The sequence below is a fragment of the Callithrix jacchus genome, chromosome 5 (assembly GCF_049354715.1).
Source record: "Callithrix jacchus isolate 240 chromosome 5, calJac240_pri, whole genome shotgun sequence".
NCBI lineage: Eukaryota > Metazoa > Chordata > Mammalia > Primates > Cebidae > Callithrix > Callithrix jacchus.
In genome coordinates, this window is record NC_133506.1 from 138,623,453 (window position 1) to 138,650,809 (window position 27,357).

Here is a 27,357-nt window from a genome sequence, read left to right on the forward strand (position 1 = left end):
CGGAACCAGCGCTCTGGAGGAGCCACTGAACCAACACCCAGGTCGCTCCCCTTTGCGAAGCCTTTACATGAACTCGCTCTACCTCAACAAAAACATCTTTTTTTTTTTTTTTTTGAGACGGAGTTTCCCTCTTGTTACCCAGGCTGGAGTGCAATGGCGCAATGTCGGCTCACCGCAACCTCCGCTTCCTGGGTTCAGGCAATTCTCCTGCCTCTGCCTCCTGAGTAGCTGGGATTACAGGCACGTGCCACCATGCCCAGCTAATTTTTTGTATTTTTAGTTGAGACGGGGTTTCACCATGTTGACCAGGATGGTCTCGATTTGTTGACCTCGTGATCCACCCGCCTCGGCCTCCAAAAGTGCTGGGATTACAGGTTTGAGCCACCGCGCCCGGCAACAAAAACATCTTAAAAGCTCCTACTCTTTGGGGCATAAGTGCCTTAAGGAAGCCCCGAGGCCCGTGGCATACAGGAGCCTCAGACCACCAAGAACAGTGGTGATGGTGCCGAGCAAAATGGCCTGACCCCAGGCGCCTCTGGAAAGCGTGCAAGCTGCAGGACTCAGGCCCTCCCTCTCCAGGGCTCTGTTCCGCTTTTCCTCTGTTCAGGAAAACCCTTTGCAAACATCAGGGTGAAGAAAGAAACAGCTCATCTTGCAGAGGGCAGAAGAAGGGGTGGGGCATCTACAGAGAGAGGGGGGAAATAGGGGTGGGGTGTCTACACAGGTAGCGGGGAAGTAGGGGTGGGGTGTCTACACAGAGAGGGGGATAGTAGGGATGGGGTATCTACACAGGGAGTGGGGAAGTAGGGGTGGGGCATCTACACAGAGGGGGTAATGGGGGTGGGGCATCTGCATAGGGAGGGGGGACATAGGGGTGGGGCATCTACACAGAGGCGGGGAAGTGGGGGTGAGGCATCTATACAGGGAGGGGGAAGTAGGGGTAGAGGCATCTACATAGGCAGAGCTTTGCCGATTTGCAGCTTCCAGTTCCGAGGGGCCTCCTGCCTCAGAAATCAAGGGCATCCTCTGCTTTGCAGTGGGTTCTAGTCAGCCTTTTTGGGATCAGTCACCTATGAAATTACATGGTCCTGCCCCTGACCAGCTGAAACCACTCCAGGCCTTGGTCTAAAACATAAGCCGTAATTTTTGCCCTAGGAATGAAAAGGAGAGGATAATGTAGCAGACGGGAAGGGAGTGGAGTGTGTGGAGAGCAGAGCTGGCTTCGTGGCATCTGCACTCCCCACTGCGGTGCTCAGGGTCCCCTGGAGGGACAGGACTCACAGGACAGATGCATCTATGGAGGGAGCTTGTTGGGAGAATTAACTCACACAATCACGAGGTAAAGTCCCACAATGGCCGTCTGCAAGCTGAGGAGCAAGAAAGCTGGTCCGAGTCTCAAAATCTCAAAAGTAGGGAAGCGGACTACGCAGCCTTCAGTCTGTGGCCCAAGGCCCGAGAGCCCCTGACTCACTAGTGTGAGTCCAAGAGTCCAAAAGCTGAAGAACCTGGAGTCCGACATTTGAGGGCAGGAAGCGTCCAGCGAGGGGGAAACACAGAGGACTCGGCCAGCCCAGTCCTTCACGTTGTATCCCGGCCACCCTGGATTGAGGGTGGGTCTGCCCCTTCTAGTACGCTGACTCGAACGTAAATCTCCTGGCAGCACTCTCACGGACATACCAGGAACAATACTTCACCTCCTTCAATCAAGCTGGCACTCACTATTAACCAATCCTGCCCACCAGCCTTGGGGCAGGAGCCCCTCCTGAGTGAGTCCCACGGAGCTTCCAGGCAAATACAGTCAAACACATCCCAGCACCTTCAGGCGCACAGCAAACAGACCCAAACCCACACAGGGTACTCAATGAGTCAGCTGCTAACGTTTTTAAGGTAATTCTCTGTAGAACATGGAGTTGCCTGTCAATTGTTTATTTTAGTGGAGGAGGCATGTTTGTTTACTTGATTACCTGATAAACTATTGAACACAAAAGGAAAAAGGCTTTTTAAAACCTGGCAAAGTACCTTTAATTTTCAAAAATTTGAAGTCCACCTACATTACAGACATGGTCACATGACAGCGTGTAGTTTCCAGAACACCAGGAGCTAGAAGCAGGACGGAGGACTTGGGCTGTGACCAGCACACACTGGCTTCAGCAAGGGCAGCAAACGGGCCTGGCTTCTCCTTGGCATGATGCACTGGGCATCCAAGCCAGTCAGACAGTGTGACAGATTCAACCACGGCAGCCCTTCTCCAGCTTGGGAGCAGCACTGGCCTGTGAAGCTGGAGCACAGATGAAAACCAAAACAGCCCAGACAGGGAACTGTCCCCAGCATACCTGCACCTGCACCCCGTGAAATCACATCAGCTCAGCACTGTCCTCACCTGCACCCGCGTGAACTCACATCAGCCCAGCACTGTCCCCATCTGCACCCACGTGAACTCACATTAGCTCAGCACTGTCCCCACCTGCACCCGCATGAACTCACATTAGCTGAGCACTGTCCTTACCTGCACCCAAGTGAATTCACATTAGCTCAGCACTGTCCTCACCTGCACCCATGTGAACTCATATTAGCTCAACACTGTCCTCACCTGCACCCACATGAACTCATATTAGCTCAGCACTGTCCCCCCCTGCACCCGCGTGAACTCACATTAGCTCAGCACTGTCTCCTCCTGCACCCCCATGAACTCACATTAGCTCAGCACTGTTCCCACCTGCACCCACGTGAACTCACATTAGCTCAGCACTGTCCCCTCCTGCACCCACGTGAACTCACATTAGCTCAGCACTGTCCCCTCCTGCACCCGCGTGAACTCACATCAATTGAGCACTGTCCTCACCTCTACCCGCGTGAACTCACATCAGCTGAGCACTGTCCTCGCCTGCACCCACGGGATTTCACAGCTCAGCACTGTCCTCACCTGCACCCACGTGAATTCACAGCTCAGCACTGTCCCCACCTGCACCTGCACCCCGTGAACTCACATTAGTCCAGCACTGTCCCCACCTGCACCTGCATGAACTCACATTAGCTCAGCGCTGTCCCCTCCCGCACCCACGTGAACTCACATCAGCTGAGCACTGTCCTCACCTGCACCCATGTGAATTCACAGTAGCTCAGCACTGTCCTCACCTGCACCCGCATGAACTCACATTAGCTCAGCAGTGTCCCTAGCTGCACTTGCACCCCGTGAACTCATATTGGTCCAGCACTGTCCCCACCTGCACCTGCATGAACTCACATTAGCTCAGCACTGTCCCCAACAGCACCCGCACCCCGTGAACTCATATTGGTCCAGCACTGTCCCCACCTGCACCTGCATGAACTCACATTAGCTCAGCACTGTCCTCACCAGCACCCGCATGAACTCACATTAGCTCAGCACTGTCCTCACCTGCACCCACATGAACTCACATCAGCTCAGCACTGTCCTCACCTGCAACCTCGTGAACTCACATTAGTTCAGCACTGTCCTTACCTGCACCCGCGTGAATTCACATTAGCTGAGCACTGTCCACACCTGCACCCTGTGAACTCGCATCAGCTCAGCACTGTGACCACCTGCACCCACGTGAAATCATACTGGCTTCTCTCTGCCGTTTTCTAAAGCTGCAGCAGATTCTCTACAGCTAATATCCACATTCTTATCTAAACAATTCCAGGCTAAAGCCGACAAATCTAATATAGAAGTCAGGTGGCATGTGATAAAAGAGATGGGGAGAAACAGACTTCCTCACTCAGTTAGCAACATCTGCATTTGAAAAGTTAGTGTCCGGTGTGCCGTTTAAATATAGGGAAAACAACATGATTCAGTAATCCCTTGGTCACCACCATGCTCTGTGGTGAAAGGCCTTGCTCTCAAAACCCCCCAAGACAAAGCATGTGGCCTCCTATCCCCTTTCTGTTCAATGCATGCTGGGAGGTGTCTGGTCTCTTCCTTCCACCCCTATGTTTCCTGACCTCCAGCAACTGCAGCAAAGAGCCGGAAGGGAAAGTGGAAACTCAGCCCTCGCAGGACACACACATGTACTGGGGTGACACGTGTCCTGTGGGCACATCCATGACTGCAGGAGAATGTTCTCTGCAGGACACACACACATACTCGGGGTGACCTGCGTGTCCCATGAGCGCATCCATGGCTGTAGGAGAGGAGAATGTTCTCTGTGGGATACACACACATACTTGGGGTGACACACGTGTCGTGTGAGTGCATCCGTGGGTTGTAAGAGAGGAGAATGTTCTCTGCGGGACACAACACACACTCGGAGTGACATGCGTGTCCTGTGAGCGCATCTGTGGGCTGTAGGAGAGGAGAATGTTCTCTGTGAGACACATACATGTACTAGAGATGACACCTGTGTCCTGTGAGCATATCTGTGGGCTATAGGATAATGCTCTCTGTGGGACACACACACATACTCGGGATGACACGTGTCCCATGAGTGCATTCGTGGCTGCAGGAGAATGTTCTCTTTGGGACACACATATGTACTTGAGGTGACATGTGTGGGTGCATCTGTGGCTGCAGGCGAATGCTCTCTGCGGGGGACACACACACACACACACACACACACACACACACGTACTCAGGATGATATGCGTGATGCCGGTGGCCTATGGCAATGGCCCAGGGAAAGCAAAAGGTTCTTGGCACTATCCTTGAAACTTGCTCTACGTTATGATTGTTTCAAAGGAGAAAGAGAATTGGGCAAAAGATGCAAACACTTCACAGAAAAGGAAACCCAGAGGGCCAAGGACATAAGAGGAAGCTCACCATAACTCGGGACAAGGAGGTACCGTAACTCACAACCAGGAGGCGCAAATCCAGGCACACGAGGGACCCCTCACTCCTGCTCAGCCCTCAGAAGTGAACCCACAGGAACTCTAAGTGCTGGAGAGCCAGCGAGACCGTGGGTATTTGCAGGTGTTGCTCTTCTGTGCCCTGGGAACTGGCAATTCCACCTCCAGGTACAAACCTAAGAGGAACACACATTCCCAAAAGCAAAAACTGGGCAGCAGCCCAAAAGCCCGCCCAAAGGAGGACAGGTGAACGCACATGGCAGGTTTGCTCACATAACGCCGGGCAGCAGACAAACTGAAGGATGGCTGATGACACATAAACAGAGCAGGATGGGAAGCCTGCGATGAACCCACCCTCACACAGCCAAGGGATTTTCCACAAAGGCATCAGCTCAATTCCATGCAGAAAAGAAAGCCTCTTCAACAAATGGTGCTGGAACTGAATATCCATGTGAAAAATGTTAACCTTGACGTTGACTGCACAGCACATACGGAAATTAACTAGAGACGGCAAGAGAGGCTGACGTGGAAGTCTGTAGCAGAAGCTGCCAGAGGAACACATTCTCCTCTGGAGTGAGCCAAGATCTCTTAGGGAAAACATTTAACTAGAAAACAGTACATAAATTGGACTTCACTGATATTAAAAACTTCTGCTCATCAAGACACACTTAAAATATGAACAGGGGCCAGGCACGGTGGCCTATGCCTGTAATCCCTGTGCTGAGAGGCTGACACAGGAGGGTAGCTTGAGGCTGGGAGGGTGAGGTTACAGTGAGCCGAGAACAGGCCACCGTACTCCAGCCTGGGTGACAGAGGGAGACTGTGTCTCAAAAAAAAAAAGTAAGCCATTTACAGGGAAAATATCCAGTCTATATGTCCGACAAAGGGCTTGCGTCTAGAATATGTCACCAAACTCTTACAACTCAGTAATAGTAAGACAAACAGGCTGGGCACACTGGCTTGCACCTGTAATCCTAGCACTTTGGGAGGCCGAGGCAGGTGGATTGCCTGAGCTCAGGAGTTCGAGACCAGCCTGGGCAACACGGTGAAACCCCGTCTCTACTAAAATACAAAAAATTAGCCAGGCATGGTGGTGTGTGCCTGCAGTCCCAGCTACTTGGGAGGCTGAGGCAGGAGAATCGCTGGAACCCAGGAGGCAGAGGTTGCAGCAAGCCAAGACAGTGCCACTGCACTCCAGCCTGGGTGACAGAGTGAGACTTTGTCTGAAAAGGAAAAAAATAACAACTCAATTTTTAATAAAATTTGTGCGTTTCATGAGAGATGATTTATGAGTGGCCAATAAACCCATGAAAAGGTGCTCACCATCACCAGCCATCAGGAAAATGTCAATTAAACCACAGTGAGGCACACCAGGGTGACTAGAATCGTGAACATTAAGAGCCTGCATCCTGACGGGGAGGCAGAGTAGGACGAGTGCTGGAAGCTGCTGAGCAGATTCTTTAAGGTAAAAATACCTATGATCTGTCAATTCCACCCCGAGGTATTTCCCCAGAGAAGTGGAAACACATCCTCAGAAAGACAAGAATGTTAATGGCACCTTTATTACACAAGCTGGAAACTACAGCGCTGAAACAACCGTGGTGCCATCACACAAGGACAAGGGGACACGGGCGAACCAGTACAACCGTGCGCAAGCCGTGATGCATCATCACTCGGCTGAGTGAGTGGACAGAGAAACACGGGGGCACGGCGTGCGGTCTCACAGACACACGAAACTCAGACTGGCAAGCAAAGCTCTGGTGTATCCAGTCAGGGCAGAGGCTGCCCGGGGTCTGCAGCCTGGAGAGTGCAGGGGGCTCCCAGTCAGGGCAGAGGCTGCCCCGGGTGTGCGGCCTGGAGAGTGCAGGGGGCTCCCAGGGATGGGAGCCTCTGCTGCCTGACTGGGGTGTGAGTTACGCTGGCCTGCGAGCTCCCAAAACATAGCAGGTTATTCACACTGTACACACGTCACATTGAAATCTTGCACTTTGCTGCATGTAGACTCTACCTGGATTTTTAAAACCTGAATAAACTATAATGACATGCAACAAGAAGAATGCACCTTAACGATAATAAGGTTTAAAAGTTCCAAAATACGACATACGGTGTAATATATAAAGTTAAAAAGGACTGAAGTTAAACCTTTTTTTTTTTTTTGAGACAGAGTCTTGCTCCTGTTGCCCAGGCTGCGGTGCAGTGGTGCGATCTCGGCTCACCGCAACCTCCGCTTCCTGGGTTCAAGCGATTCTCCTGCCTCAGCCGCCCGAGTAGCTGGGACTCCAGGCACATACCACCATGCCTGGCTAATTTTGTATTTTTAGTGCAGGCGGGGTTTCTCCATGTTGGTCAGGCTGGTCTCGAACTCCCAACCTCAGGTAATCTGCCTGTCTCGGCCTCCCACAGTGCTGGGAATACAGACGTGAGCCACCGTGCCCAGCCTAAAATTTTTTTTCAGATTTGTATAGATACCAGATAATTATTTTAAAAGGGGAGCAAGGATGATAAGCACAGAATTTGGGCTGACGGTCACCTGGTGGAGGAAGGCAGGGGATAAGCGTGGTCACCTGTGAGATGTTGGAGGCCCAAGCTGGCTCTTGTTTGGGGTGGCAGGTTCACAGGTGTTCATTCATAAAACTACGAAAAATTAAAAAAAAATAGGTGTGGAGCCCTAAAGAGGGGAAAGAAGTCAGGCCGGCAGGACAGGAGAAAGCAAAAAGAAAAAGTAGATCGGCTGCACATCTGCCTTTCCTCTCCAGGGCTTCTGCACAAATAACTCACATAACCCACAATCTTCCCAGCCCAACTTACCACCGGACCCTCGGCTGATAGAAAAATGCAAGTTAGCTCCCTGCACCTTGGGGTTATCAGTGCTATGTGTGGCCCTCTCCACCACAAACACCATCTTATAATGCCCCCAGCAAGGCAATATCAGTGTAGCATGAGACCCTCTCCAGCACAGACACCACCTGTAACACCCCAGCAAGGCACTATCAGTGCAGCATGAGACCCTCTCCAGCACAGACACCACCTGTAACACCCCAGCAAGGCACTATCAGTGCAGCATGAGACCCTCTCCAGCACAGACACCACCTGTAACACCCCAGCAAGGCACTATCAGTGCAGCATGAGACCCTCTCCAGCACAGACACCACCTGTAACACCCCAGCAAGGCACTATCAGTGCAGCATGAGACCCTCTCCAGCACAGACACCACCTGTAACACCCCAGCAAGGCACTATCAGTGCAGCATGAGACCCTCTCCAGCACAGACACCACCTGTAACACCCCAGCAAGGCACTATCAGTGCAGCATGAGACCCTCTCCAGCACAGACACCACCTGTAACACCCCAGCAAGGCACTATCAGTGCAGCATGAGACCCTCTCCAGCACAGACACCACCTGTAACACCCCAGCAAGGCACTATCAGTGCAGCATGAGACCCTCTCCAGCACAGACACCACCTGTAACACCCCAGCAAGGCACTATCAGTGCAGCATGAGACCCTCTCCAGCACAGACACCACCTGTAACACCCCAGCAAGGCACTATCAGTGCAGCATGAGACCCTCTCCAGCACAGACACCACCTGTAACACCCCAGCAAGGTGATATCAGTACAGCACGAGACCCTCTCCAGCATCTCTCGTGCTGATGTGCCATGTGCTCTCTTGCAACCTGTCTTCGTACTTCCTCTAATAAATCTGCCTTTCTTGCCCTACAACTGTCTTGGTAAAATCCTTCATCACCTACACTGCTGGCCTCAGCAGCTACCTGTGATGGCCGGTACCGTTAGAATCACAAAGAGAAATAAAATGGGCTGTGCATGAGCAAATGATGGGAATATGTCTGAACCAAGGATCGTGATTCATTCAAATCTGGGCTCCCAGGTCCTGCAATCTAAATTTAAAAAGAAGAAAAGCCACAATGGAAATAAGGAATCACAGCCGAATAATAACTAGGGTTTTATATTCGAATCTTATGGACACCCCTACAGTGGTAAGTACTCTGTAAGAGGAAAACCAGTTGCTTAAATCTTATGTTAGAAAACAAAAGCTGGAGAGGAAGGGCCCAGCTCAAGGGCTGGGAACGCAACAGCAGAATGAGCGCAAACAAGGCAGAAGCAAAACCACAGGTAGGAAAGCAGAGGAATAAAGGGACTTAGCGGAGAAGGCGGCCAGGGCAGCTATGGAGGTGGAAGGAGAGTGGCCTCCGACGTGGGTCATGCGCAGAGCGGCTGGCGGCTTGCAGGGTTCTGGATGGCACAGCTGCTCAGGGTCCGGGGCACAGGTACGGCCGCATCCCTGTCCCCTTGTTCAAGGATCCGCAGTGAGGATGAGGATGGCCAGGCTTGTCTCTACCCTCCGCACAGCCCGGGGGACGCCAGGAGCAGCTTCAGGGCTGGGTCGGTGGAGGTGGCGCCTTTGCGCCGTCCCTGTCTGCAGTGCCTTCCCCGCTTGGCCCTTCTCAATTCCAGCCACACGTGCCCCTTTCCTCTCCCCTGAGGCCCCCTTCAGAGGCCCCGGGGAGGTTCCAGGAAGGCCATGTGGCTTCCTGTGCATGTGAACCCCGGCACGGCAGTTCTCAGCGAAGGGATTATTGGGCAGGATGGGGGCAGACAGAGATTCTCTACCCTGGGAACCCTGGAGGGCGAAGGGAAAAGGAAACCTGGTCAGCTCAGAAGGAAGCAGCATGAGGAGCCACCAGAACCTTCTGGATTGAGCTGCTGTTGAGATGATTTCATAGACGTTGTGTCTTAACATTTCTGCAACCTGAATCATTGTCACGAATGAGATATTTAAAGGCTATTCTCCTTAAAAGCCAGGCTTTTTGTTTACTTTGTTTCATTCCTCTAAAGTTTCCAAGGACACTAACAACCAAGATGAGAACACAGCAGTGTCTGCGGGACATGCTGTGTCAGGCTCTGATGATCGGAGGCTGGCGGGGAAGGGTGTGAACTCAGCGACGGCTGCCCCAGCACCCACGGGTCACTCGCAGGACCGGCGTCACGTTTAGACGGGGCTCTGTGGTGACTCACCCCTCTGCCCCTTAGGAACCAAGCATGGGACAGTCATGGAGAGGCCGGAACACAGCCTTTCTGGACACCTGAGGCCACCTAATAGGCTCTGGGAGAAGCCGTCCCAGTGGGCGTCACATGAAGAGAACGGTCCACTCTGACTGCAGTCAGATCCACTCTGACCACAGCTGGGGTGGGGTGGGTCCCAGGGAGGATCGAGATGTTTTACTAGCAAAAGGTGATTTGCTCACAGTTCCTCAGTACCAACCCTGGAGGTCAGGGACTGTATCTGTTCCACTCTTACTAACGCCCTCTGCACATACTGGACCCGGGTGAGTGCCTGGTGACGTTTACATGGGTCAGCCAGGCAAAACCCCAAGGTCTTTCAGGGATGGTCACCTCTTGTCCTCATCAGCTCCACCGAGCAGGCAGCACCCAGGAGGGTGCCCACAGGCCCAGCCTTGCAACATCTGCAGACCTGCTCCAAAGCAGGAATGGGAGCTGAACAGTGGGGTCAACCCAGGCCAGGCGTCCCACCCAGAAGGAGCTCGGGAGCCCAGCACACTCTTCCCAGGCGTCCCACCCAGACGGAGCTCGGGAGCCCAGCACACTCTCTTCCCAGATGTCCCACCCACATAGAACTCGGGAGCCAGCACACTCTCTTCCCCAGGCCAGGCCGCCTCCTGCAGGGGCTTCACGACGTGGATGCTTCAACACGCCATCAATATACAACCAAGAAACCAAGACAGGATCTGCACACATGCCTCTTTAGAAGCAAGAGGACATGAATCAGCCTGTCCTCATGTTGATGCAGCTTAATCTCCCTGCCTCATACGTTCGTCTGTCTCTCTATTTTCGCTGCTTTTTTCTGGGTCCTTTCCTCGTCTGTTGTGGTTTTGTTCTTGTGTTTTTTAACTATGAAAACCAAATCTAAACTTTGTGACAAAGTCTGAAAACCCAGGGCAGTGTGTGTGTGCCCCGCACTGAACCCCAAATAAAGCAGAGATTCTGTGCCCTGTTCATCCCTCCCAGAAACCCCTCTAGTCCCCAGAGTCACCACCAGTCCCTAGGAGTCACTAGGACAGCAGGCATGTGCCTCCAGCAACTGTGGCCAGGTGGCCTTATATATCCCAGTGCAACTATCCACTGCCCGTGGCTTAGCAACGTTTTGCTGTTGTTTTTGAGATGGAGGCTGGCGTGCAATGGCACAATCTCGGCTCACTGTAACCTCTGCACCGGGATCAAGCGATTCTCCTGCCTCAGCCTCCTGAGTAGCTGGGATTACAGGCGCCTATCACCACCCCCAGCTAATTTTTGTATTTTTAGCAGAGATGGATTTTCACCCTGTTGGCCAGGCTGGTCTCAAACTCCTGACCTCAAGTGATCTGCCCACCTCAGTGTCCCAAAGTGCTGGGATTACAGGTGTGAGCCACCTCACCTAGCTCCAAAGTTTACCAAACTTTATCTTAGCATTATTTCATGATTTATTTTAACTAAACCCTGAGAACAATTCAGATTCCTAGTGCTGGGGGCAAGGCTTCCCTGGTCGGGCTTCTGCACTATCGTCTTTCTCTGACACTCCTGGCGCCAAGGCATCAGTGGGCTTCTGCTCCCACCACACCATCCCTGTTCCTCTGGGTGCCCCTGCTCCTCCCTGTCCCACAACATCTGAGACTGACAGAGCCGGGCATTGCACTCCATCCTCTCCCCCGGACACTGAAAGGCATTTCGGGGCCTGATTCTACCCTCTTCCCATCTTTAACAAGCCATTCCTACTGCCGAACTTGCTGGTGAGACCCGGCACCACCGTCAGGCCACTCCTGGGCCTGGCTCTCTGGCTCTGTCCTGGCTCCCGGCTTCCGAGGCCACCAACCTCTCCCTCCCCTCCTGATCCCCCACACCTCCGTGATCCTTCCCTTCCCACCCTCCAGCGAGCAAAGGAAAGCTACAGAGGAGACAGTGGAGGAGAGGGGTGACTTCCGCATTTTCTTTTCTTCTAGAGCAAGTCCCAGCTGGGACCTGTGTCCTGGGAAATGTTAAGATGCTGCAAAAACATGGAGGTTCTCACCTCCTGCTGGCCGCCACCCTGCACCTGCAGCTGTCACTAGTGAGAACACACAATCGCCGCAACATACTTCTTCCAGAAGAACCATTGGAAACAGAAAGAAATGACCGTAATCCCATCACCCAAAGACAATGAAGAGTGCCATCTTCCAGGTGGTGGGTTGAGCTGACCTGGGTGGACACTGTCTCAGTGAGGAAAACCTCCATGGGCCATCTGAGCCCAGAGAAGGGTCAGGAGAGAGGGCTGGAGGTTTTATATTAGAAAACAGGAGAGGCTGGGCGCAGTGGCTCACGCCTGTAATCCCAGCACTTTGGGAGGCTGAGGCAGGTGGATCACGAGGTCAAGAGATCGAGACCATCCTGGTCAACATGGTGAAACCCCGTCTCTACTAAAAATACAAAAAATTAGCACGTGCCTATAATCCCAGCTACTCAGGAGGCTGAGGCAGGAGAATGGCCTGAACCCAGGAAGTAGAGGTTGCGGTGAGCCGAGATTACGCCATTGCACTTCAGCCTGGGTAACAAGAGCGAAACTCCGTCTCAAAAAAAGGAAAAAAAAAAAAAAAAGAAAGAAAACAGGAGAAATCAGAGGTGTTTTGGTCTAAGAGGAAAAGAGAAGAGAATAAAGAGACCCAGGCAGCAAAACAGAAGCCACAGCAGCTAGTGCAGCCCTGGGGTCCTGACTTCCAGAGCCGAGGAGTACACAGCCCTGGGGTCCTGACTTCCAGAGCTACTGAGAAACACACAGCCTTGGGGATCCCGACTTCCAGAGCCCCTAAGAAATACACAACCCTGGGGGTCCTGACTTCCAGAGCCGAGGATTACACAGCCCCAGGGGTCTCGACTTCCAGAGGCAAGGAATGCATAGCCTTGGGGGTCCTGGCTTCCAGAGTTGGGTGAGGAATACACAGTCTAGAGGTCCTAACTTCCAGAGCCCCTGAGAAATACACAGCCTCGGGGTCCCAACTTCCAGAACCAAGGAATACACAGTCTGGGGGTCCTAATTTCCAGAGCCCCTGAGAAATATACAGCCCTGGGGGTCCCGACTTCCAGAGCCACTGAGAAATACACAGCCGTGGGGGTCCTGACTTCCAGAGCCCCTGAGAAATACACAGCCCTGGGGGTCCTGACTTCCAAAGCCACTGAGGAATACATAGCTCTGGGGGTCCCGACTTCCAGAGCCACTGAGAAATACACAGCCCTGGGGGTCCCGACTTCCAGAGCCACTGAGGAATACACAGCCTGGGGGTCCCGACTTCCAGAGCCGGGTGAGGAAGGCACCGTTTTACCCCATTTGCACACAGGCACACACCTCCCAAACCTCTGCGTGTACCAAGACCTGAGCAGAGTCTTCTGGTGATCAAGGAAAAGAGCTGGGTCAGCAGGAGAGGAGCAGGTGGCCTCTTCATGAATCCCTGCACAGGCAGGAGCTCGGGGCCACAGCTGCCTGGAGATACTGAGCGGCACCCCAGGAATGCACAGAAGCCGGGAACTCCACCCCAGGACTGTGAGCCTGGCTGCAGAGGAGGGACAGATTCGGACACATGTTCTGAAAGTTCATTTTAAAGTGATTTTTAAAAAATCTGTAGTTGAGTACAGATTACACAAGCAATTACCTGTTATTCATGCATTTGTCCCGCTATTTAAAAGTCTTTATAGGTCCGGAGCCATGGCTCATGCCTGTAATCCCAGGGTCGTCTCTGCTAAAAATACAAAAATTAGCTGGGTATGGTGGTGTGGGCCTGCAGTCCCAGCTACATGGGAGGCTGAGGCAAGAGAATCGCTTGAACCGGGAGGTGGAGGTTGGAGGGACCTGAGATCGTGCCACTGCACTCCAGCCTGGGGACAGAGCGAGACTCTGACTCAAACAAGGTCTTAATAAACATTACAGGGACTCCCCCATGAGAGCAGCCGGGAACTTCTTTACCCTGACTCTACTATCCCATATTAATGGGTTTCTATTTTTCCATCACAGTCAATAGCCTGAAGCTTCTTTGTATCCAAATCTTTCTCAGAGACACCTAGAAGGAGGAAAGCCGAGGAATAAGCCGAGGAGTGAAGGGCATTCTTCAGGCTCTTGATATAAAATGCAGTTACACTATCAAGATGGCACCAATTTAGACTGTCCAAAATACTAAGTTATCTACAGTTTTAAAAGTGTTATTAATTCAGTTTTTAAGACAATCTCACTAATCTGTTTGAATACAAACGATTTAAATTCTTAGAAAGTTTATTAGTTGTTTGTACATCCACTTCTGAAAGTCTGCTCCTGTCCTCTGCCAAATTATTTTTCTTAGTGTTTTCTTATCAACCTTTATAAATTAGTAAGGTTATTAATCTTTTAAGTACCATATTTTCCAACTTCATCTCAGTTTATCTTTATTTTGTTTACACCGCTCTCTGTGAAATTTTACATGTTTATATAATCTTATTTATCATGATTAACTCATTAAGTGCTACAGCGATTAAACAGCAAGAACCTATTGACCTTAATTTTTAAGGTTGCACAATAACTATTTGATATGATTGGGCTGTGTCTCCACCCAAATCTCATCTTGAGTTGTAGCTCCCAGAATTCCCACATGTTGTGGGGGGGACCCAGTGGCAGGTATGTGAGTCACGGGCGCGGGTTTTCCCCGTGCTGCTCTAGCGATAGTGAGAAGTCCCAGGATTGCTGATGGATGTAAAGGGGGAGTGTCCCTGTACAAGCTGACTCCTCTGCCGCCACATAAGACGAGCATGACTGTGAGGCCTCCCCAGCCACGTGAAACTGAGGCCATTAAACCTCTTTTTCTTTATAAATTACCCAGTCTTGGGTATGTCTCATCAGCAGTGTGAAAACAGACTAATACACTATAGTCTAATAACCACTGGAAAAGAGATTTTCCAGAACCACACTAAAACGTAAGAACATTTGATTATACACATACATCATAAACAAAAGAAAGTTACTTACCGAATCCAAAAAGCAAAGGTAAGACCCTGAACTCTGCGCAACGGCTTGATTCTTAGAATATCCAACTGTGGACAAAGAAGAGCAAAACTCCTTTATAATCCAGCTTCCAGCAGCATTCTCTTTCACAGAGCTTAGTATACGATATCCCATAAAAAGCTAGAACATTTTGCACTGCCACAAAAATCTGGGTCAGCTTTCAAAGGAACGAAAGGAAAGTCAGAGAGAGACAATGTTCCACGTTTGGTAGGTGGTGTGACGAGAACAAGGATAAAAGAGTCCACCTGGCTCATCATGAAAGTCCATCACACTCAGCAGAGGAAAAAAATGAGGGGTACCTTTATTGGGCACAGCGCTAAGCTAAGCCCTGGGAATATTTTTTAAATAAAATTAAAATGTCCCTGAAAGGAAATCTGTAAAGTCTACTCTGATGAAAGTCAGGATCTAGTCACAAGGGGGAAGCTGGAGGCTGGCATGAGTGTGATGGACTGGTGGAGGTCACCGAGCTGGATGCTTGGTGGCTGGTTTGCATGTGTGTGATGGGCTGGTGGAAGTAACCGAGCTGGACACTTGGTGGGTGGTTTGCACGTGTGTGATGGGCTGGTGGAGGTCACCGAGCTGGATGCTTGGCGGCTGGTTTGCATGTGTGTGATGGGCTGGTGGAAGTCACCGAGCTGGACACTTGGTGGGTGGTTTGCACGTGTGTGATGGGCTGGTGGAGGTCACCAAGCTGGACACTTGGTGGGTGTTTTGCACGTGTGTGATGGGCTAATGGAGGTCACTGAGCTGGACACCTGATGGGTGGTTTCCACGTGTGTGATGGGCTGATGGAGGTCACTGAGCTCGATGCTTGGTGAGTGGTTTGCCCATGTGTGATGGGCTGGTGGAGGTCACTGAGCTGGATGCTTGGTGAGTGGTTTGCACGTGTGTGATGAGCTGGAGGTTACCAAGCTGGACACTTGGTGGGTGGTTTGCACATGTGTGATAGGCTGGTGGAGGTCACTGAGCTGGATGCTTGGCAGGTGGTTTGCACATGTGTGATGGGCTGGTGGACGTCACCGAGCTGGACACTTGGTGGGTGGTTTGCATGTGTGTGATAGGCTGGTGGGGGTCATTGAGCTGGATGCTCGGTAGGTGGTTTGCATGTGTGATGGGCTGGTGAGGTCATTGAGCTGGACGCTTGGTGGGTGGTTTGCACGTGTGTGATGGGCTGTTGGAGGTCACCGAGCTGGACACTTGGTGGGTGGTTTGCACATGTGTGATGGGCTGGTGGGGGTCATTGAGCTGGACGCTCGGTGGGTGGTTTGCATGTGTGCAATGGGCTGGTGGAGGTCTCTGAGATGGAGGCTTAGTGGGTGATGATCTTGGCGTGAATCTCTATGATGAGCTGAATGTGCTGCCACCATCTACAACACCAGAGTGGATGCACATCCCATGACCCCGTGCTGATTGTAACAGATACCGTGCAGCATAAACCCAGCAGAGCATAACCTACGCGGCCAAGAGCAGCACTGTTGTAAGCGCTCAAAACTGGGAACTCCCCAAGTGCAGAACAGAAAAGCTGGAATACACAGGCCAAGGAGACACACACCCGGGCCATACGCCAGCGTGGGCGCCTCTCCTGGGCTGCTGAGCAGAGAAGGGAGCGGCTGCTAGATGGGGCACTGGCCCGGAGTGTGAGGGCAGCCGAAATTCTTCTGTGCTGTGAGAAACTAGGAAAGCGGCCGCCCTTGGGGAGGGAGGTGACTGAGGGGCCCAAGGGGGCTTCAGGGGCCTGTGATCCCCCCAGGTGCCACAGTATGATTATGATGCATACTTTTCTGTGTGGATGTTGTATTTTAATAGGAGTTTCAAAAAAATCTTTATCTTCAAAGATAGTAGAACTGGGCTGGAAAAAGAGCTGAACGATGATGCCAAATGAACGGGATTGAAAACGGGGCTGAGGAGGCTTAAAGGAAGACAAGGTCCTGGCTAGGGAGCTGTGGCAGGAACCTGCTGCGGAGAACGTAAACCGACAAAAGCAGGGCAGGGCAGGCAGACCCCTGTCCCGGTGCTGTGCTGCAGGCGGGAGGCGTTTGGGGAAGCAGGTGCTGGCCAGCTTCATGAGAACTGCCTGCTGGTCTAAGAAGGCTCAACATTCCTCTGGCGGGAAGGGTAGCCAAGGAACGTTCTGAATGAGGAGGAACAGCAGAAGCTGAGGCATGGTGGCTCAGCTAGGACGCTGACGCCAGGATGGGTGAGAGGTGGCATTTCGCCCACAACAAGGGTGCTGAGGAGGCTGCAAGGGGCAGGATCCCGCTTTCCCTAGAAAAGAGGCTGGCAACACCTGTATCACGTTAACCAGACAGTTACAGAGGTGATGCCATCCAGGAAAGAAACACAAAGCAAATCAGACGCACACAGAGCTCAACAAGAAATCTCTCCAGCATCCAAATCAAGATGAGCTACGGAAAGTTGTTGGTCTGAGGGGACGTGGCCAGGGGTGCAGTTCAGCCACACGGTGGCACTCCCTGGTTTCCACTCCAAGGAGGGGAGGGCAGGGCTCCCTCGCCATGGGGGCTGTCCTATTTCTGGGGGCACCCAGCAAGCTCATACCACCACCGGGACCACATGGGCAAGCTCATGGCACCACGGGACCACGTGGGCAAGCTCATGGCACCACGGGACCACGCGGGCAAGCTCATGGCACCACGGGACCATGCGGGCAAGCTCACGGCACCAGTGGGACCACATGAGCAAGCTCACGGCACCAGCGGGACCACATGAGCAAGCTCACGGCACCACTGGACCACCACATGAGCAAGCTCAAGGCACCACTGGACCACACGGGCGAGCTCATGGCACCACCGGACCGCGTGGCCACACAGAAGTGGAAGCACAGTCTCCCACCCTCTCTGCGTTCTCCAACCTGGAGCAGTGCCCTCTACAGGGGTGGGGGCTTCATAGGAGGTTTCCATTTAATTTCTAGCATTAATCCCTGAAGTTTAGATTCCAGATGTTGGAAAGCCAGGGGTATGAGAGGTGCAGTGAGGAAATGCACCCAGGAGGTGAGTGCCTGTTTCGCTGTGGGCCAGATGGTGGCCTCCACCATCCTGCAGGGCACGGTGAGCGCCCAGAAGCTCCTCACGAGAAACATGAGCAGAGAGCACCTGTGAGAACAAGGGGCCACAAGGGGCCTTCCACGGTCACGCCATGGTCACAGGGGCTGTGCTCACAGCAGGGCTTGTGAGTGTCAGGTTTCAGGGGAGAATCGAATCCGTGAACTTGGGTAATGAAGGAAGACTTATCTCACTCAGGAAGCTGGATGTTTCTCACAATGAATCCTGTGTTTGACAAAAACAAGGAATTTGCTTTAATATCATCGCCTTGAAGAAAGTCAAATGTTTGAGTGGGGCTACTGTTTGGGGGGGGGCAGTCCTTTGTGAGGGGATCTGGTTGCCATGGTCCCAGCAGGAAAACTCACACAGCGGCGAGATACTAACATTCCTTCCTCCTGAAGAGGAGAGGATGGGATCCTGCTTGATTTGGGTTTTAGCAAGTGGCCACGTTATTAAGAAATGTGGTGCTCTGTTACTACATGAAATTACAGTAAACAAATCAACCCCTTTCAAATATCCAGCACTTCTGACAACAGATACTCTGGATCTATGTTATTTAACAGTCAATATAACTCCCTATTTAAGAAAATTCTTACAGGAAAATATGTCCCTTTCAGATAGAACCAAACTGACCCCAATGTATTAAAGTGCAGAACGGGGTTCCCACAAGGGCTCCCTGCCCACACCTGACAGGCAGCTGACCGTACGTGTCCTTCATCTGGTCCTTCAGAGCTTTATGACAAATTGTTTTATTATTGACAGAACTCATACAAATGGGATGTGCTCAAGTTACAGCTACTCTACAAAAAGCATTTTACGGAAGGCAAAATGCTTTGAAAATGGACAAATGTTTTCAGACAAGGAGTGTCACAACAGTCACCAGATTAGTTTTCATTTAGATTTGTTTTCATTCAACTACAGAAGAAGCAAAACACCCTCTAATAGTCTTTAACTTTAAAGGATTTTAAAGGATGGTTATGGTAGTTTCAAAAGCCAATTTGTTTACACACCTTTCAGAAGCAAGTTGAAATGGATGTTCCACAATAACCAATTTGTAAGGAGTTTTCTATTCCACCATTCCTGGCTAATATTAAAAAGATTGTTTCAGCAACAGGGTCTCACTGTGTTTCCCAGGCTGGTCTCAAACTCCTGGGTTCAAGCAATCTTCCCACCTCAGCCTCCCAAAGTGCTGGGATTGCAGGTGTGAGCCACCATGCCCGGCCACATCTGTTATTTTTCAAAGTTCATATTGAAAGACCCTTTCCTGGACATTGCTGTGGCCACCTCACCCTCAGGGTGTCTCAGTGGATAGGGCAGCTCCCGGCCCGGCTCTCCTCCTGCAGCGCTTTGAGGCTCGGAGGACGTGGGAGTGAAGCGGGCTCTCAGGTGTGGAGCTGGGCTGGTGGGGTCAGCTCCTGGGCCTGCAATCCCAGCATTCTGAGAGGCTGAGGTGGGAAGATTCACTAAAACCATGTTTTTAACGTTAGCCAAGTGTGGTGGCACGTGCCGACAGCCCAGCTACTCCACAGGCTAAGGCAGGAAGGTGCAGAGAACCGAAGTCGAGGCTGCAGTGAGCTATAATCACGCCGTTGTGCTGCAGCCTGGGCGACAGAGCAAGACCCTATCACAAAACAAACAACACAAAAGATGCTTTTTCTTTTAAACAACCAACTTTTAAAAATTATTTTATTTTGAATTATTTTTAAAATCTTCCTTTGGTATCTTACGCACATCTCTGCTTTCCTAAACAGAGCGCACTGGGGCTGCTTGTTGGTACTGTACGTTGTGCAGGGAAGGGGGTGCGTTGTGCAGGGAAGGGGGTGCGTTGGGCAGGGAAGGGGGTGTGTTGGGCCAGGAAGGGGGTACATTGTGCAGGGAAGGGGATGCGTTGGGCAGGGAAGGGGGTGCATTTGGAGACAAAGTTCCCTTCATTCCTCAGCCCCCAGCTATGCTGCCACTCACCTCTACCAACAACCAGCCACCCTCTACTCTGCCCAAAAAACCAAAAGCAACATGAATTACATCTTGGCTGCCAGGCGCGGTGGCTCATGAGGTCAAGAGATCAAGACAATCTTGGTCAACAAGGTGAAACCCTGTCTCTACTAAAAATACAAAAATTAGCTGGGCATTGTGGTGTGCGCCTGTAGTCCCAGCTACTCGGGAGGCTGAGGAAGGAGAATTGCTTGAACCCAGAAGGCGGAGGTTGCAGTGAGCCGAGATCGAGCCATTGCACTCCAGTCTGGGTAGCAACAGCGAAACTCCGTCTCAAAAAAAACAAAAACAAACAAAAAAAGAATTATATCTTGGCAAGAAGCTGTAAAAGGCAAAGGCCTTCCCCTGCCGGACACTCCCAGGCTGGGGGTGTGTGTTTTAAACCACCTTCTTTTTTGTATGTTTGGTGGAAGCAGAAATGTGTCCTCAGAATAACACACCAGGCACAGGCTGAGACGCTGCTGGGGGCTCCTTCCTTCTGTGTCCTGCTCCCGCCGTCTCTGTATGCCAGGGAGGACAGAGCTGAAGGAACCTGCTATCACAGTGACCAACTCCAATGACAAAAAGGCTTGGTCCAAAAGCACTCAACGTAACCAACGTGGTAGCCATGGAGAACGTCATTGGCCGGATTCAGATGGTGCAGATGTCGATTCTGTGGGGTTTGTCAGCGTGCCCGTGGGGCCTGCCTGAGGGAGGTGAGAACAGAGAATGTGCAGGAGCCGCTTGGACTTGCGGTTTGGTCCCCACCCCCAAGGGCCTGGGCACAGTGCTGTGCTGGCGTCACTCCTGGTGGCTGCTTCTGCCGCGGCTGCTCGTCCATCCGGTGCTGGACTCTCCTGGCTCGTTTGTCACCTCCTCCTTCTCCACTGCTTCTTGAATCAAGGGCTTCTGAGCTCTCCATTCACACATATGTCCAGGCTCTGACTGCAATTGATCCCTTGAGAAACGGCTGCATGACCGTCTGCTGGACATTCCTCTCCAGGCAATATTTGCCATTCATTGCTCCACCCACAGGACCTGGACCCCCGGCAGCTCGCCATGCAGCTGGGGCCTGGGGTGCCACCATCCGGGACAGGGAGGCCTCGTCATTCTCAGTGCCTGAAATCTCGCTCTCCTACTGCACCGGGAAGGCCACGGCCGGGTCTTGGCCATTGCATCCCCCAGTGCAGGATGGCCGGGGCGCCAGCGGGGACACCAAAGGATCTAGCTCAGCGATGGTGGCAATTCAACTGCGCAGATACCAACGCTGAGACAAACCAGCCAACCCACAGATGGGGCGCCCGGGAGCTGCCGCTGTGGTGGTGGCCGGGAGAGCTTAAACTACTTCCATGAAGCAGCAAAACTGTGATACTAAGAGTCCGTGTTCAGAAGTGTTTACACTCGCTCACCAGTGGCCCCCAGGAACTTTGAGAAAGGTGTCCTGGGTTCAGATCTCAGCTCTGCTCTCGATGGGCATGTCCACTGTGAGTTATGCAGGAGATAAGGATGATGCCTGCCCCACAGATGGATAAGAGGACTGCAGGAGCCCCAGGAGGGGACGCACCCACCCAGGATCAACGAGAGAACCGGTCCAGGTGCCTCTGCCACCCGGACACCTCTGAAGAGTCATGGCCTCCCGATACAGGGAAAACAGAAGGTAGGAGGATGAACGCAAGGCAGCTTTGAGGGAACCAAGTGTCGCGAAGAGCAGGATTCGTTTCTCTCACTCATTTCCCTCCTCCAATAGCCACCCGAATGAACCAAGTCTCTCCACAGCCTCTATGACGCCTCCCTCCACCCAAGCTACTCTGAAAACCCTGGAGGAGTTGCTGTGAGCCTGTGATGTTGTGAGCCTCAGAGATCTCAACAGGACCCAGCAGAGGACTTAGCTCCCTAGGCTGTCCCACAGACACGTTCCAGAGGGACCCGAAACCCTCAGCTGCCTGCCCGTGAAACACGTCATAGCTATAAGACTCCCTTAGGACCAAGTCCACTAGGAAGTGGGGTGAAGCTGCCCATTCCCAACCACATTCTAAAGCAGTGGCTCCTGATCCTGGATGTGTCTCAGAATCTCCTGAAAAGCTTTTAAAATCCCAATGCCCACACTGCACCCCAGACCAATTATATGAGAATATCTTAGGGTGAGACTCAGGCATTTGTTTTCTAAAACTCATTGATGATTCTAACAAACAACAAAGTTGACAACCATTATTTCAGAGACACTATGACTCCTAAAATCTGTAGGAACCTGCCCACCAACTAAAAATTTATCATCTGCTGACCACTACTTTTTCAACCCCATGTAATATATGCAGGCATATTTTTTTCAAGTCTTATGTGGAAACTTTAAAGTCAAACTAAAAGGACCCTGATGTATTACAATCAAAGCTAATCATTCAATACAAAAACAGAGGATGAATGAAGAAACCTTGACACACCTTGGCCCGGCATCACAAAATTTCAAAATTCAAAAGCACAAAAAGAAAAATCTTACTTTCAAAAATGATATCTTTAAAATAACAAGAGTCAGACTGGCATAAGATTACTTGTTAGAAACACAGACACTAGAACATAATGAGGCAATCCCTTTAAAATTCTAAGAAAAATTATTTTACACCTAGAATTTTCTAGACCTAGCCAAACTGTCAGTTGAGCATAAAAATATTCTTGAGCAAAAGAAATAAGCAGGAAAAAAAGTTTGGAAAACTAATGGCTGAAAAATTATCAAATTATTAAAATTTTACTGGAAGAGCTCAAGAGTATATTTAAATATGCAGAAGAAAAAAATTAACAAACAAAGACAGATGGATGAGTCTGAATCTGAAAATGGAGAGAAAGAAGAATGAAAAATATAAGGAGCATCTCAGAGAAAGGTGGAATACCATTAATTGTACCAACATATACATAATGCAAGTACAAGGGAAGGCAAGAGAAAGAGGCAGAAAAAAAGTTTAAAAACTAATGGCCAAAAAATTCTCAAATTATTGAAAAACATTCATCTACACATCCAGGAAACTCAACATCCGGGATAAACACAAAAGATTCACAACTAAACATATCATAGTAAAAATGCTGAGAGCCAAAGATAAGGAGAAAGCATTGAAAGTGACAAGAGAAAATGACTGGTCGCTTAAAAGAGACCCTCAATAAGATTAATACCTTACTTTTCACCAGAAACAATGAAGGCCAGAGGCAATGGGATAACACACAGATGCTCCTCAACTTAGGATGAATCCATGACTAGGCAAGCCCATTGTAAGTCTACAGCATTGTTAAGTCAAAAATGCATGTGTGACTGGGAGCTGTGACTCACTGCCACTGAGGGAGGTAAGGGCGAGTGTGTGCGGGAGCCGGCACTGGAGTAAATTCTCCACTTAAAAGGTAAAGAATGGCAGCATGGATTTTAAAAATTCAGTAGAAGCGGCTGGGCACGGTGGCTCACGCCTATAATCCCAGCACTTTGGGAGGCCGAGGTGGGTAGATCACAAGGTCAAGAGATCGAGACCATCCTGGTTAACAAGGTGAAACCCCATCTCTACTAAAAATACAAAAATTAGCTGGGCATGGTGGTGTGTGCCTGTAATCCCAGCTACTCAGGAGGCTGAGGCAAGAGAATTGCTTGAACCCAGGAGGCGGAGGTTGCGGTGAGCCGCGATCCTGCCATTGCACTCCAGCCTGGGTAACAACAGCGAAATTCTGTCTCAAAAAAAAAAAAAAAAAAAATTCAGTAGAAGCACAGTTTCTACTGAATTTATATTGCCTTTGCACCATCATAAAGTTGAAAAATGGTAAATTGGACTATCGTGAGTTGGGAACCATATGTATTCATAGTGTTCAAAGAAAAACACTGTCAATCATGAGCCCTACATCCAATCCAGCAAAGTCATCTTTCAAAAATGAAGAAGCAATTAAGACATTCTAAGATAAACCAAAACTGAGGAAGTTCACTGTAGGGCTGAGATGAAAGAACACCAAACAGGAACTCACGGACAAAGAAAAAATGAAGAACCGTGATAAAGTTTACTTTACTGGTAAATATAAAAGATAGTATTGTTTTTGGTTTATATTTTTTCCTATATGGTTTTAAAAACCAATACAGAAAACAAGCCACGTGCAGTGGCTCATCCCTATAATCCCAGCACTTTGGGAGGCCGACGGGGTGGCGGGGGGGGTGGATCACTTGAGTACAGGAATTCGAGACCAGCCTGGGCAACAGGGCAAAACCCCATCTCTACCAGAAATACAAAATTTACCCAGGGGTGGTGGCATGCACCTATAGTCCCAGCCACTTGGGAGGCTGAGGCACAAGAATCACTTGAACCCAGTCGGTGGAGGTTGCAGTAATCCAAAATTATACCACTGTGCTCCAGCTTGGGTGACAGAGTCAGACCCTACCCCCTACCACCACACACACACCAGAAAACAATTATAAACCTACATTAATAAAAATAATTTATAAATTTATGTTAATATGACATGACTGAAGCTAAGTATTAATTCAAACTACACTGTTATAAATTTAAGATGTTTATTGTAATCCCCACAGTAACCATTAAGAAAATAATTTGAGAATATACAGAAAAAAAATAAGAAGGGAATCAAAATGGCACATTAGAAATAAGCAATTAAACAGAAAAGAAGGCAGTAATACAGGATTGAGGAATAAAAAAGACTTAAGAAATATAGAAGGCAAATAGCAAAATGGCAAAAGTCCTTCCTTGTCAGTAATCACTTTAAATGTAAACGGAGTAAATTCTCCAATTAAAAGGCAAAGACTGGTAGAATGGATTTTAAAAATTATGATCCATCTAAATGCTGTCTATAAGGGAATTCACTTTAGATCCAAAGGCACAAATAGGCTGAAAGTGTAACAAGGGAAAGAGCTATTCCATGCAACTAGTAATCAAAAGAATGCTGGCGTGGCTGTATTAACATCAGACAAAATAGATTTTAGGTCAAAATTATTATGAAACACAAAGAAAGACTATATATTGATAAAAGGGTCAATTCATCAAGAAGATATAACAATTATAAAACTGTACACATCTAACAAGAGGGTTAAATTAAGTAAGGCAAAGATCGACGGAATTGTAGGGAGAAATAGTTCTACTGTAACAGTTGGAGATTCAACATTCTACTTTCAATAATGGATAGAACATCTAGACAGATGATAATAAAGAAAGAGAACTTGAACAATACTATAAACCCAGTATACTCAACAGAAATATGCAGAATGCTCCACTCAGCAGCAACAGAACATACATTCACCAGTGCACGTGGCACGTTCTCCAGGACAGCTGACGTGTCACGCCGTAAATCATATCTTAAACCATGTTTTTAAAGATTGAAATTATATGAAGTATCTTCTCTGACCACAGCAAAATAACTAGAGATAAATAACAGAAGCGAAACTGGAAAATTCATAAATAAATGAAAGCTAAATAATATACTCTTAAGCAACCAATATGTCAAAGAAGAAATCATAAGGCTAATTAGAAAATGCCGAGACAAATGAAAAAAAGAACACAACAAACCAAAACTTTCAGGGCATGGAAAGGAATGTATAGCTATAAGCACCTGCACAGAAGAGACGTAGAATCAAGAACCCAACAGCATACCGTCAGAAGCCAGAGAAACGGAAATAAACACACAGCTAGCAGAAGGAAGGAAACAGTAAAGATTAGAGTGGAAATAAATAAAATAAGCAATAACAAAACAATAAAAAATCAGGCCGGGCACGGTGGCTCACGCCTGTAATCCCAGCACTTTGGGAGGTCGAGGCGGATGGATCACGAGGTCAAGAGATCAAGGCCATCCTGGTCAACAAGGTGAAACCCCGTCTCTACTAAAAATACAAAAATTATCTGGGCATGGTGGTGCATGCCTGTAGTCCCAGCAACTCGGGAGGCTGAGGTAAGAGAATTGCTTGAACCCAGAAGGTGGAGGTTGCAGTGAGTCGAGATCGTGTCATTGCATTCCAGTCTGGGTAACAACAGCGAAACCCCATCTCAAAAAAAAAAAAAAAAACAAGAAAAAACAAAAGTGAATTCTTTGAAGAGGGTCCACAAAATGGACAAACCCAGTTAGATTAAGAAAAAAAGAAAGGCGACTGAAAATGCCGAAATAAAAGTGAAAGTGGTACATTACTAGCAACCTTGACAGAAACTAAAAGGATTATGACAGTATGAAGCATGACTGTGTAACCTAGATGAAATGGACCAATTCCTAGAAACAAACAAGCTAACAAAATTGACTCAAGAATAAAAAAAAAATATGAACAGACTTATAACAAAAAGACTGACTCGGTAATAAAACAAAACTCCTAACAAAAAAATCCCGGAGTCAGATTGCTTCCCCGATGAATTCTACCAAACAGAGAGAATTATTAACATCAATTCTTCCCAAACTCTTCCAAAAAACAAGAGGAAGGAAGAAACACTTTTTCTATGAGGCCAGTATTTACTCTGATACCAAAGCCACACAACGATACCATATGAATAGGAACCTATATGCCAATATATCCCTTACGAATACATGTGCAAAAATCTTCAACAAAATACTAGCAAACTGAATCCAGAAATATACTAGAAAGATTATACACCATGAACAAGTGGGATTTATCACAGTAACAGAAGAGGGGTTCAACACAGAATATCAATCAACACAATACACCATCTTAACAGAACCAAGGGAAAAAACTATAAGATCATCTCAAATTGGTGCAGAAAAGCATTTGACAAAATCTGACACCCTTTCATCATTCAAAAATTCAACAAACTAGAATTAAAAGGGAACCTCTTCAGCATAACAAATGGCATTTATAAAAACCTACAGTTAATATCATATTCAACAGTGAAAGACTGAAAGCTTTTTCCCTAAAATTGCTTATGGGAACCTAAGCAAGGATGCCACTTTTGCCACTTCTATTCAGCAGTGTCCTGGAAGCACCAGCCAGAGCAATTAAGGAAGAAAAAGCCCGGGCACGGTGGCTCATCCCTGTAATTCCAGCACTTTAGGAGGCCGAGGCAGGTGGATCACCTGAGGTCAGGATTTTTGAGACCAGCTTGGTAAACATGGTGAAACCCCATCTCTACTAGAAATACAAAAACATTAGCCGGGTGTTGTGGTGTGCACCTGTAGTCCCAGCTACTTGGTAGGTTGAGGCATGAGAATTGCTTGAACTCGGGTGGCAGAGGTGGCAGTGAGCCAAGACCACGCCACTGCACTCCAGCCTGGATTTTGACAGAGCAAAATTCTGTCAAAAAGAAGAAAAAGAAAAATAAGAAAAAGGAAAAGGAAGGAAGGATGGATGGATCTAAATTGTAAGAGAAGAAGTAAAAGTATCTCTACTCATAGATAACATTATCTTAAGTACAGGAAATCCTAAAAATCCACAAAGAGCAAACTATTCGAGCTAATAAAGGATTAGAGCTTACAATTGTAGGGTACAAGGTC

The 27,357-nt window shown here is 49.3% G+C and overlaps 1 protein-coding gene across 17 annotated transcripts in view; it reads right to left on the bottom strand.

The window, feature by feature from the left end:
* The window catches only part of QTGAL (queuosine-tRNA galactosyltransferase), a 76,639-nt gene that overhangs the window by 43,832 nt on the left and 5,450 nt on the right, over nucleotides 1–27,357 (bottom strand). For 15 of the 17 annotated variants that reach the window (XR_004743695.3, XR_004743694.3, XR_013536131.1 and 12 more), the window contains one exon: nucleotides 14,837–14,901. The exons of the other annotated variants lie outside the window; for them this stretch is intronic. Coding sequence is in view for 6 of the 15 variants with exons in the window: in XM_078375069.1 (XP_078231195.1) it covers nucleotides 14,837–14,901 (65 nt within the window). In the remaining 9 variants the exon portion in view is untranslated. The remainder of the gene's footprint in view (nucleotides 1–14,836; nucleotides 14,902–27,357) is intronic. 17 annotated transcript variants of the gene reach the window in all.